Source organism: Beta vulgaris, chromosome 9 (genome assembly GCF_026745355.1).
Source record: "Beta vulgaris subsp. vulgaris cultivar EL10 chromosome 9, EL10.2, whole genome shotgun sequence".
In the NCBI taxonomy this organism is placed as follows: Eukaryota; Viridiplantae; Streptophyta; class Magnoliopsida; order Caryophyllales; family Amaranthaceae; genus Beta; species Beta vulgaris.
In genome coordinates this window covers 15,351,812-15,364,222 of record NC_079210.1, presented here as the reverse complement: position 1 = coordinate 15,364,222, position 12,411 = coordinate 15,351,812, and the positions used below count along the sequence as shown (strand labels likewise).

Sequence of the window (12,411 nt, the reverse complement as noted above, 5' to 3'; positions counted from 1 at the left end):
GATTATATTTAGTTGAACACCAAAAAGATAATTTCTTTATTTTTAGACATCATTTCAAGAAATCGCTCATATATCTTGCTATGTGTTAGTACAATAATTACCAATATTTTTAGAACATAGAGGGCAGTACTATAATTTTTTTTTGAGGGGAAAAACAGGACAATATTATATAATTATTCTAATATTGCTTTCTAAATGATTATCTGCTAATAAAATTTAGGCTTGTTTGTTTTTTTCTAAAAACATTATAGAAGTGGGAAGGATGTGATAACGAATTAAAAAGACCGTGTAGCCCTTAATATGAAGTGTCACCCGTAATCGTCGGGCAATGCGAGCAACTCGATGGCAATTAATTATTCAAAAATTAATATAAAATTCACCAATCATTCTATAAACAACTTTGAAATTTTTTTTGTCCTTCTACTAATGAATGGCCGGTCAAAGTCAATGACGTTTTTTGGCCTTGTACTTATAAATAGTACTTGTCGGGCAAAATTCATCATTACATAATTTATAAGATCAATTCATCTCAGAAGCGTAGCAAACCGATCTTCTTCCTTTTATTGAGGTATGGAATGAACTTACTCGTTAACTGTCTTATACTTTTCTTTGTTTTCATAAAATCCAACCCTCACTGTCCCCATTCCCCACCCCCCATTCAAGGAAAAAATTTATTATGTAATCGGATATACTGAGCATGGTAAATGAAGATTTTTTTTTTTCTCATTGTTTATTTGAAATTTTCCAAATAAGTAAAATATATTAGAAAAAAGAGTTACAAATGAACAAAAATTAGTCTTCTATGTATACACTATACATCCAATCATCTAGATATATAATACATGAACTCCCCATCCAAGTAGCCCTTTTCTTTTAACTTCATACAAACTGAGTATCTAGCTAGCTAAATGTAGAGAAGTATTTTCTCACGAGTTTAATAGACAATTCGATATCATACTGCCAACAATGTAACATTTATCCACTGGGTAATTTGCTCTTTACCGATTGCATCAAAAAAAAATCCACTTTAATGAGATGAAGAGCAAAAAGTAACTTGCTTTAGTAAGTTGTATCTTACTACTCTTGTTCTTTTTACTAGTTATATTGTTTTCCCTAGTTTTTAGGAAATCTCCCTTGTAATCTTTTTTTGTTGTATTCTTCGAGTCTTTTAGCGTTAAATGAGGTGAGATAGTCTTACATTATGAAAAAGTAGTAAAATTCTTTTATTACTAGGAAAAGTACATAACATAATAAAAATTTATTACTTTTTGATGGGTCAGGTCTCGAAATCAGAAAATTTGAAACAATATAGCACATTAAAAAACAACCATTTAAAAAAAAATGTAGCAAATAAAAAAAGCGGAGAGAGTATTTATTTACGTTCATCTTTGCTACATAAACTACTTACTGAGTAGACAATATGTTTGTTTTTCTTCACGGATAGAGTTCTTTTTGGTAGTCCCACGTGAGTTTAAATTTTTTGTCACACTATTTTTTTTTTTTTTGATTGGGAAATTAAGTCAGCCCAAGGGCTAACCCCTACCAAAGCTACTAGCCTTGTAGGAACTACCAGCATTGGCTGGAAAAGCATGCAAAACATGCTAAGGAAATACCCCAACATAATGCTGGGGGTAAGGATCGAACCCCTAACCTCAAGGATCAGAGGGGAGTGCTCTACCACATGAGTTACCTCCTCATCCTTTTTTTTGTCACACTATTAGAATAATATACGCATTTTTCATGTTGATATAACCATATAAATCACTAATAAGAGCGTCTACAATGGAGTAGTTTTAGCTTGGATTATCGGGGCACTTGGCCCTTTGGGTTGGTTGGTCTAAAAATCCAGACCATATGCTCCTTGGATGGAGCACCAAAGACGAGTCAAATTGTGCCACGTGGCAAAGAAGGTGGATAGAAATAAATTTTGGGCCGAATAAACGTTGTGCATTGAACAAAAAAGGCGAAAGAAAGACGGACAAACAAGTGAAACGTTGCGTTGAAGGAAAACGTCGGGCCCAAAGTAGGAGAGTGTTGTGAGTGGGTCTGACGCGCGTCAGAGCCCACTGATCAGCCATTCTCTTGCTGCCATGCGTGGAGGAGTGTGTCAGCTTCTTTGCTTTGCTTATTTCTTCAACGGTAATATTACGTTTAGATTTTGTAACATTAGTATAAAAAAATCAGGTTCTATTATAAAAAAAATTAAAGTAACGGCTATAAAATATTTTTATCTATAAATTGATCCCAAATTTCATATATTTCACTACACTTTTTCCCAACTATTTTTTTTTTCTAATTACTCTCTCCTACCTAATATTACTTACACTAAGCCAATATTATGGTTCTAATAATACTAATTACTCCCAAAATAATCCAAACTACCCAAAAAATTCCCCAAAATAATTTCCAATTCGATCAAAGTGTGCTGCAAAATCATGTATTTGAGTGTTTTAAATTATCTATCTTTATGTATCAAATTATCATGTATTCGTGTTTTTAAAATTATTTATCTTATATAACGTGTTTGTCGTTTTTAATTTATAATGTCAAGTTAACTTATTTTAATTTAATGTAAGCTAATTAATACATAGTTACTATAATTTCAAGTTAACTAATTTAAATAAACCTAAGCTAATTAGCTTTTACGTAATTTAATTAGTTTTTATTAATTTAGATCATCTATTTCATATAAAAATAAACATTGACTAGGAGAGAGAGTATATGGTGGGGTATGGTAAAGGCAGGAGAGAGAAATAGAAAAACCAAGAGCAACCAAACTATTGTGAGAAAAAAAAACTATGAGTTGGTGGGAGTTCAGTGGGATGTGAGGTGTAAGAAGGAGGAAAGGAGAGAGAAATAAAAAACTCCAAGATCAACAAAGACCAACTAGTCCATTGTAGACGCTCTAATGGTGGTAGTGCTTTTTAAATATAATATAATATCAAGATTTTCTCTCAAAGATCTTCATACATCTTTAGTTATCGTTTTAGCTTTTATATATAACATTGTTATTCTTGAATATCTTTTAGATATATGGTCCTACTATGAATAGGATGTAAACCTTTCTAATATAATTAAACTTCTCCAATCATCTCAATTAATATTATTATGGTATTATGAGTTATAGATTCATCTTTTTTTCGCTTCTGCTATCTCAACTCATTCCTCCCTTTTCACGTATAATTGATTGGCCTTTTCTTCCATGGATATACCATCAAAAACCTTTGCGAACACTAACAAATGATGGAGATTGATTCATATCTAAGGTTAATTTAATGCTTGTTAGCGCCTTCGGCCGCATCTTCAACTCTTCTTTTAATACCATAAATTGAATCCACCTTTTCTTTCCCAACTCTCCTAATGTAAACAATGTTGCTTTTAATACTAGTTAATGGACAAAAAAATGTGGACATTGATGAGTTCCCTGTCATCCAATGATTAACATCGTTGAAGGTGTCCCAAGTTGAGCCATATCCTAGGCCAAAATTCGATAGTAACATCATTCACATTACAATTATTGGTACGAGGGGCTAGAGGTATTTGTGTGGTGAATTTGAGAATCATATTCATAATAAGGGGAATGTATAGATTGATATGAGTTGGTATTCGTGAATGGTGAAAATTTTGAATTCGGGTTTAAGTGAAGGGTGAATTAGTTGGGTGAACCCTTGTATTCACTATTAAGAAACAATGAAGTCACTCAGTGTAGAAGGAATGACAGTAGGGGTGATGCTTGAAATATTTTGGATGGCAGAGTGGTTGTTTTGTGGAACCGGGATGGAAATTCCAATACTGTCAACTGAGATAGATTGGTGATTGTTTCTAGTAACCATTTGTTGGTTGACTATATCCTCTAAAAGTGCAGTAGTACCACCTTCACTTGTGTGGGAGAAATTAGGTAGGGGGAAGTGTCTAAAAGAGACGCATTCTATTATACCAAGGGTTTTAGAAAAGATTGCGCTGGTGTGTTCAGGATTTAACATGCTTAAAAGTTGAGCGGGTACATTTTCAGGTTGAGAATTTGGGAGATGGAGATTTAAATAGATTATTTTCATTATTCAGTAAATTATTCCAAGGGTAAAACTCAATATATGGATCATCAGGAAAGTCAATACACTATCAACGATAATAGTATGTTGTTATGATAAATCTTCTAGGTCCGGTTGGAGCATGCCAATATGTAGTAAATTATGGTTCGGTTGACTAAGCTGTGAACTAAAATTGGATTTCATGGATTAGAGCCAAAGAAAACTATTGTTGATAGATTCCAATAAATATTCAAAGGAGGGGTAGGGTTTGTTGGAGCGTCAATTAATACACTCATTCAAAAGTTTTTGAATGTGTAGTCATTATGCATGCTTGAGAGAGAGGGATTAATTGTTGGCGGTTAAAATGAAAGTGTAATGGTTTTCATACAGATCGAATTATGGAGAGTACATTGGTGATATGAAGTTAAAGTAGTTTAACTAACCAACCTAAAGAGAAGATGGAGAAGGAAGACGAGCATGTGCTATTGCCAAGTGTTCTTGTGAAAGTTTCCAAGTGTTCTTGTGAAAGATGCCTCTTGGGATGCATGAAAACTGTTTCGGTATTGAAACAGTTGGCGGTCTTGAGAGAAGTCCGCCAAAGATTGGGGTTATCGTCCTTTGGTGAATAGCTACACAATAAGCAAACGTGAACTACCCTTGGGGGGATGCGAGAAAACCCCCTCGGACGTGTCCAACTAGGATTTAGAGAGAGAACTTAGAGAGAGAAAGATAAGCTATTTTTAGTATGAGAGAGAATGTACCTGCAGAATAGTACTAGTGAGGTATTTATAGAAGTACTATTCCTCTGACCGGGCACGTAATCCTTTGACACGTATATGGCTATGACGCAATTGATAGGTGGGAAGATTCCCATACTTTTATCTTATTAGGCGACCGCCAACGTTGTCGGACCACGTTGGTGAATTGACTTGTTAGAGCTGTGTATGACATTTACCGTGCTCGCGTCCACAATAACGTTTGCAGACTCATCATATTGGTCCGCTAACATACTTTGGTTATACCCATACAAAAACCATTTGGGAATTGTAAACCAATAGTCCATAAACTGAAACTGAAGTTGACATTTCCCAGACCAGCAATGTCTCTGATTGGGTGAAGGATGTTTAGGAAGATTTGTTTAAAAGATACCAGATACATGTAGAATAAATCCTTCATGTAACGATAACCCTAAGAGGGACTCACAATTAAAGTAAGAGAGACCCTCGGTTAGTAGAAATAACTTTTTTGGATTTTTTAGGGTAATTTTGGTGAGAAAATAATTGCTATATATGTAGCACGTTAAAGAGAGGGAGATTATGTTGAAAGTTATTGAGTGTTTAGTTTGGTTTTGGAGAGAAAAAAGCTTCTTGAAAATATGTAGTTATCAGTGATAACTTATCACTTTATTTTACTTGTTACCAGAAATTATCAATCAAAATTAACTTTTTTTTAGTGAATGAAATTTCTAGATTCGATCCAAACTATATCAGTTCGTTACAAAATGTAAGTTCTATTGATTATCAATCTAAGAATAATAGCAAACAATAATAGAATATCAAATAAGAAAGCAGGAAAGAACACACCAAAACTTTTACGTGGAAACCCAAGAACTGGGAGAAAAACCACGAATATGCACTAGGAATTGATGAATATTCAAGAAAGATTACAAAAGCACTCAAGAACTCTCTCTACAGCTTTTTCTCTCTCAAATATGTGTTTAAAGATGAAGAATACATTAATCGTAATTAGGGCACCTATTTATACCCTCATTGAGCAAAACCGAAAAAATAACGCGTCGAACTTTTCCCCGCAAAACCGCGAGTCGCAGAACTGGCCGCGAGTCGCGGTGCTGGCCGCGAGTCGCGGTCAGCTCTCGCAGTTTTGCCAGTTCTTCGTAAAACTGTCATAACTTTCTCGTTTCTCACCGGAATTGGACATATGATCTATCGTTGGAAAGCTCCCGGAACAAGCTATCACCTCCAACTTGAATTACCTCAAAATCATTTATAGATTGGAAGATATGTGCATTCAAAGTCACCCTTATGTCCCAAATGACGTTTTCCTTCTACGCAACCTCATCTCCACACCCATACACCTCTATGAGCTTCATATCACGCCATATACCCAACACAAAATTCAAGGATCCTCTAAACTACCATCACCTTATATGATGACGTTATCCTTCAGTGGTGAAACCTCTTATGTAAAACTTAAATATGATTGAAACCATGCCAACACTCTACTCCTCACCCTTATTTTTGGTTTTTAAATTCCACAATAAAAATAAAAAATAAAGAAACATAATTTAACGTTTAATGACACCCCCTCTTTTCTCTTTCTCACATGTATAACTTTGGTGGCTCCTCATCTAAAAATCTCAAAAAACCCCAAACATTTTTGTACACTATGATCTAGCTCTTTTTCTTATTTATTTTCCAAGAAAATCCTAACAAATGAATAATCTTCTCCTCTGTTCGTCAGCCTACTTTTCTTTTTCAACAAAAGAAAAATATTCATAGAACTAAAACCAAGACAGGATAAATCAATAAATCAATTCCTTGTCATGTCTCCCCTACTCTCCAAACCCTATGGAGAAACTCCACATACTTCTTAATTAAGCTCGGCCAAAACACCATGTGATGAAAGTCAGTTCCTTAGTCTATCCTATTGCGTGCAAAGTTTGCACTTGTTTGTCAAGAAAGGTCTTCAACTCTACTCTTCCCTAATGTCAAGGTATTGGAAACACCATGAACTGGATGCTAACGTGCACGCATTCCTCCCTACTGCCATGCTAGTGTGCACGCATGAACTGGATGCTAATGTGCACGCATGATGCTACCTTGCCATAACAACTCTCACAACATTTCAAACCTCACATTTCACTTGCTCTTAATAATCTCTTCTAGTTTTCCCCGATATTGGACTTGTCCTTTGGCCGTCCATTTTACAAGGGCATGTTAGAGATAATTCATAATATAATATCCTTAGGATGTTATTTGATTCTCCAGGGTATATATTATTATCAAGATCGTGATCTGTTAGTTATTCTTTAAAAAAATTCATATATATTTTTAGGATTTTTATTGTCGAAACCCATCACCTTATAAAACACAAAATTTATGAGAAACCACCATATATATTTTTTTTACGAAAACAAACGTTAAACAAAAATTTCTTTCGAGAACAAAACATATGCCCTTTTTCAAATCATTAATCCAAGGTTAAGGCATTGACCATGTCATGGATTTTGTTGGGTTTAAAAAGTCACTTGCCCTGCACATGACATGTTGAATGACGCAACCTTGGATCAATTATTGAAACAAGGTATGAGGTTTGTTCTAAAAAAAAAAATTTGTGTTTAAGGTTTATTTTCGCAAAAAGAATTACTATTATTTGTAAGGTGATTTCTTGCTAATTTCATGTTTTATAAGGTGGTTTTTGACAAAATATCTATATCTTTTACTATTATTGTATATTATTTAAATGTTATGGTTATATAATAAACAAGATTTAAATCTTTCCAACAGTTATGTTTTTCCCATTAGCTCAATTCTCATTGGTGCTAACTCCAAATTATGAGGATCCTTTTTACAAGAAGAGTTCCACCAAATTTCCATTATATATATAGTACTAAAAGTTCTCTCAACTTCTCCAGAAGCTTGATGTTTAGCGTTGTGTGTGTCTGTTTTAGGTAAGCATGTATATTAGTGTTACTAATTGCAATCGAAACTCATCTAGAATATGTACAATCCCATGGATACTTCTGATACTTTATTTCTTTAATTAATTGTTGATACAAATTGTAGAAAAAAAATTACTTACAGCATGGTTCTATTGCAGAGATCAGCGTAAAGTGTGGGAAATTGATCTTTACGGCATGGTACTAATTAGGCCTTGGAATGGAGGGAAAATTATCTCCTACGCCACAATATTTATTTTCCTTCTTTTCTGTGTCTTGTTTAATAGAGCAGACTCAAAACCTACTATGTTAAATGTGGTAAAAGAGCAGTTCACATTTGTTGAAGCTACTCGACCATTTAACATGTGTCATGCTTCTACAATTGTTGAGGTAATTCCTAATGGACCGTTAAGTATTTGGTACTACTACTTTGTCCATAATTATTTTTGTCCTATTCCCTACTACCTACTAAATTATTTTTAGTCAAAGTTAGTCACACTTAGCTTGTTGATTTTTTTTATGGCATATATTTTTAATAGAATGAAAATCATGTGAATCATGTTAAATTCGCTTTCTGGTATATATTTTTAGAATATTAGTTTTTTTTTATAATTTTTTACTAACCCTTAATTATTAAGAAAATAATCGTCAAAGCTCAAAAGCTAGCGTCTAATTAATCGGCTTACACATACAAATCTTACATAAAAAGAGACATCGACTATACTACTAGAAATTGATTCTCAAGTTGATAATAGATGAAGTTGCCTACCATATTTATATATTAGTCATTATCACCCTCTTTCAGCATAAAGCGGACACACATGCATGTGAGTTTCTTTTAGGCAATCCTCCTCACACATGTGCTCAACTTTTTCTTATAATTTAGAGATGCCAGACCATCTTGCTTGGCCATCTTTCAAACTTCTAACTTGAGGTATGATGGCCTCCTTTAAAGACATACAATTTATGGGCTCAGCCTCGTGATTTCTTTGTCTTGCATTCTTCAAATCAAACAACTATGTCCTTTTAGGACTAGTAAAGGATCAATATCTTGTGCTCTGATTGCATGATAAATGTTATTAAACTACACACATCTACTTTATTGGAGGAGAGTACGATCATAAGAAATTAGAGCTTAGCGTAGTTCTATTCTAAAATCAATTGACAAGAAAACAATTCATCACCGGATCTATATTCCGTCATTATTCCCATCTTTCAATATGAGACAAATTAACAGAAACAATGAGCTACTAACAAAAAGGGACCCAAAGAGCTAGTTTAATATGCTGGATTGATGAGCACTATAACAAGATGTCGGCCAATTTTTTTTTTTTTTGGTATGGAAAAATTGTTAAAGTTCTGACGTGAAGAAACATTGTCGAAGAAGCAAAGTCGCCCAACACATTGTGCAAAAAAGAGGAGTTTGAAACTCACAAAAACTTGGTCAGAAGTCAGAACTGTAGAAAAGAAGAAGATAAACTATTTTGGGGGGAGTAACATTTACCTCCCAAAGTACGTATTTATATCCAGATGGGGAGATTTAGGGGAAAAAAACTCTGGTTCCATTATGATTTGAATTTAAATTTTCCCAGATTACGGCATAAAACGAGTAACGGTTACGCGAAAAATGCGACCATATGAATGTTTGTGGTTGGATATGTGTTGTTGAGGGCAATGCTACATCTACTTAATGAGCAGTTAACCCACTAAAAATAGAGTATTAAAAAATTATTAGAACTAATGAGTTGGATTTCACTATTTATTTATTTTTATTAGTAGTGGGTTGTTGACCCACTCGATAGATAAGTTTTTTCCATGTTACTGAGAAGTCTTGTATTTGGATTCCCAACACCCCACACCCAAAAAGATACCACACCATGCACAAGTCATCAGTAACTCAAACTGTCCAACGGTAGCGACGCACGTGGGATGGCCCCTCTCTAGTCCATAATATTAGGGGGAGCTCTTCAAATGACAATAGGAAAAGCCACAAAGGAAGTAATATAAACTTTGCAACTCTTCCACTAAGAACTTGCAAATAGGAACATGCACTTGCATTCAAGTGTATGGAGTCATGGAGAGGATTGTACATCATCTGTTAAAAGAGTAAGTTTTAATATTTTAAAAGTTCATAATTTGAAAAAAAAATAAATTATTTGTTTCTTTAAATCTTGAAACTTGTTTTCCTTTGAAAAAAAATGTTAGCGAAATTCCTTTTCTCAAAATGGAATTTAAAAGATATATTCTTTTAAATTAAACTGGATGTTCATTTATAATATGTTATTTTCATCACGACCTATGTTCTTTTCTGATTAGAGATTTACATGTACTTTAATTTTAAGTTGTGTATTCTCTTTATCTTGAAAAGTTGTTGAAAAAATTCATGATCTTTTATATGTATGATATGTTCTTTCGGGTGTACAATAAGCACTATACACCCTAATGCATAATTCATGCTTTTGGAGACTTCACACTTTTCCAATATAGCTTTGTATTTTTAAACCTTAACATAATATTATTTACCCATCAATATAATCATCATTGGCTAATATTGCCTTGTTGATTTTTGTAGGTTGAAAAAGGGGAATTTCTGGTAGCTTACTTTGGAGGCTCCGGAGAGGGTGCACCGGATATTAAAATTTATACACAAAGATACAAGGTGAGTAGTGAGTGATTACTTATTCTACCAATCAATTTATTTTTTGAGCTAGGTTTCCTTTGCAAATACACATGCATTTTTTACTATTTTAGTAGTTATTGTTTCATACTTTCTTATGTTATCAGATTATGACAAATGTTATTGTTTAGCATGGTGCTTGGAGCTCTCCTATTGTTGTCGAACACGAACCTGAAGCATCGTTGTGGAGTCCTGTCCTGGTTAAAGCATATGATCAGTTGCTTCTATTTTTCAAAGTCGGTCCAAGCTTCCAAACGTATGTTTGGTTAAGTTCTTCTCTTCTCCAATCATTCTCAGCATTAAATATTGAACAATTGCATTAGATATTTTCTGCATTATAACCTAATACAATGTTTATTTCTGGGACTGGTACTAATGTTGTGAGAAATTTTAAAGGTTGCATGATTTTCTCTCCACCTTAGCTAGTTCCTAGATATGCATTGTTTCTACTTACTTTAATTAATAAATCGGAAACTAATAAGTAATAGGACAATTCAACTATTCTAACATAATATATGGTCGGTTTCTTTTTGCTTGTAGATAATCTGGATGTCAAAAGTTATTAATTTTTGAATACATACAATAGATTATTAAAAACATTAATAGTAAAACTTTTGCATATATTGGATGGTGTTAAAGTTAAAGCATTGCAGCTAAAAAGGAATGGTGGAATTAAATCTCAATTCTTAGGAACCAGTTCAGTGTGACAAATTTGGATGGAGTACATGAGGATTGGTGCAAGAGACTAAATTTGATGTTAAGAACAATTTCTCACCATGCATGATATGTTTGTATTTTATATTAATTTGTATTTTGACCCAAGCGATTACTCTGAGGAGGGACGGATCCAGCGTGGGTTAAGCCGAACCCACGAAAATCTGAAAAAAAAATGAAAAAAGCTAAAAAATGAAAAAATAACATTGAAATATAAGTTATTTGCGCCGCATGATTAACTACAAATAGCGTAGCTCAGTGCTATAATATTTGTAAGAATGACCAGCTAACGTCCGACGACGCGAGATCAATTCCCAACCTCACCGTGTTTCCTTCTTTTTGTTTTGTTTTTTATTTTGTGTGTTTTTGTTTTCTTTCTTGTTTTGGGCATTTTTTTTAGCTTTTTTTTTTCTTTTCTTAAAGCATTTGCCCTTTTTTATGCCCCAAAGTCTTAATCTTTTGCTGTCTCTTACCATTTAATTAGAAGAAGTACTTAAGTATTTAGTAAATTTCTTTTATTGAATTGCATTCTTTTTTTGGCACCAGAAAAAGAATTGTGATTAATTAGTATACTTGATTTTATTAAATTATCAAATTATTCATAAATATTTTGTCTAGGGCAAAATTATTGAAAAATCTTATACTTGATTTTATTATTTTTTATTAATATTTTATCTAGTGCAAAATTAAAAAATGGACGTTGTGGCATGATAAATAGTTTTTAAAAAATTTCATAGGAACTGGGGATAAAAATAACAATTTCAATGGACTTAGGCTAAGAGAATGTTATTACTTGATAAAAGTGTTGGAGATCGAGAAGCTTTTCTATGTCTTTATGATTACATATATTTATAAGACTTACTTATGTTTTACTTTGAAACATTGAACATCGAAATTGTAGTGAAATAGTGGTTAAACTCTCACATTTCATTCAAAGGTCGTGTGTTAAAATTCTAATAAATAGATATTGTTAATATTTTCAAATGAGATTATAAACATGTGTATTTTAAGAGTTTGAGTAGAGTGACACGTGGCACCGTTTCTTTAATAAGAACGCCTTCTAATAGTGATGCTTGTGTTTTTTAATTTACCTCTTTGTCGTTTACAATTCCAATATACAACCTTGACTATAAAATTTCTGTAATTATACAAAACTAATAATTAAAAAAAATCTCTATTTTTAAAATATACAAATCTAGCAAATTCATACATAACCATAACTTCTCTTATATCTATATAAATATATTTAATTGACCACAAAAGTAAAAGAGATGACATAAAAAAAAAACCAGGGGATTACACACTTACACTTT

At 33.0% G+C, this 12,411-nt stretch overlaps 1 protein-coding gene across 1 annotated transcript in view; it reads left to right on the top strand.

Annotated features, from left to right (window-relative positions):
- The first annotated feature begins 482 nt into the window (after positions 1 to 482).
- The window catches only part of LOC104903177 (uncharacterized), a 45,712-nt gene continuing 33,783 nt past the window's right edge, over positions 483 to 12,411 (top strand). Inside the window, exons 1-4 of the mRNA XM_019251609.3 lie at positions 483 to 568; positions 7,869 to 8,097; positions 10,280 to 10,366; positions 10,516 to 10,640. Of these exons, the coding sequence (XP_019107154.2) occupies positions 7,906 to 8,097; positions 10,280 to 10,366; positions 10,516 to 10,640 (404 nt within the window). The 5' untranslated portion in view covers positions 483 to 568; positions 7,869 to 7,905. The remainder of the gene's footprint in view (positions 569 to 7,868; positions 8,098 to 10,279; positions 10,367 to 10,515; positions 10,641 to 12,411) is intronic.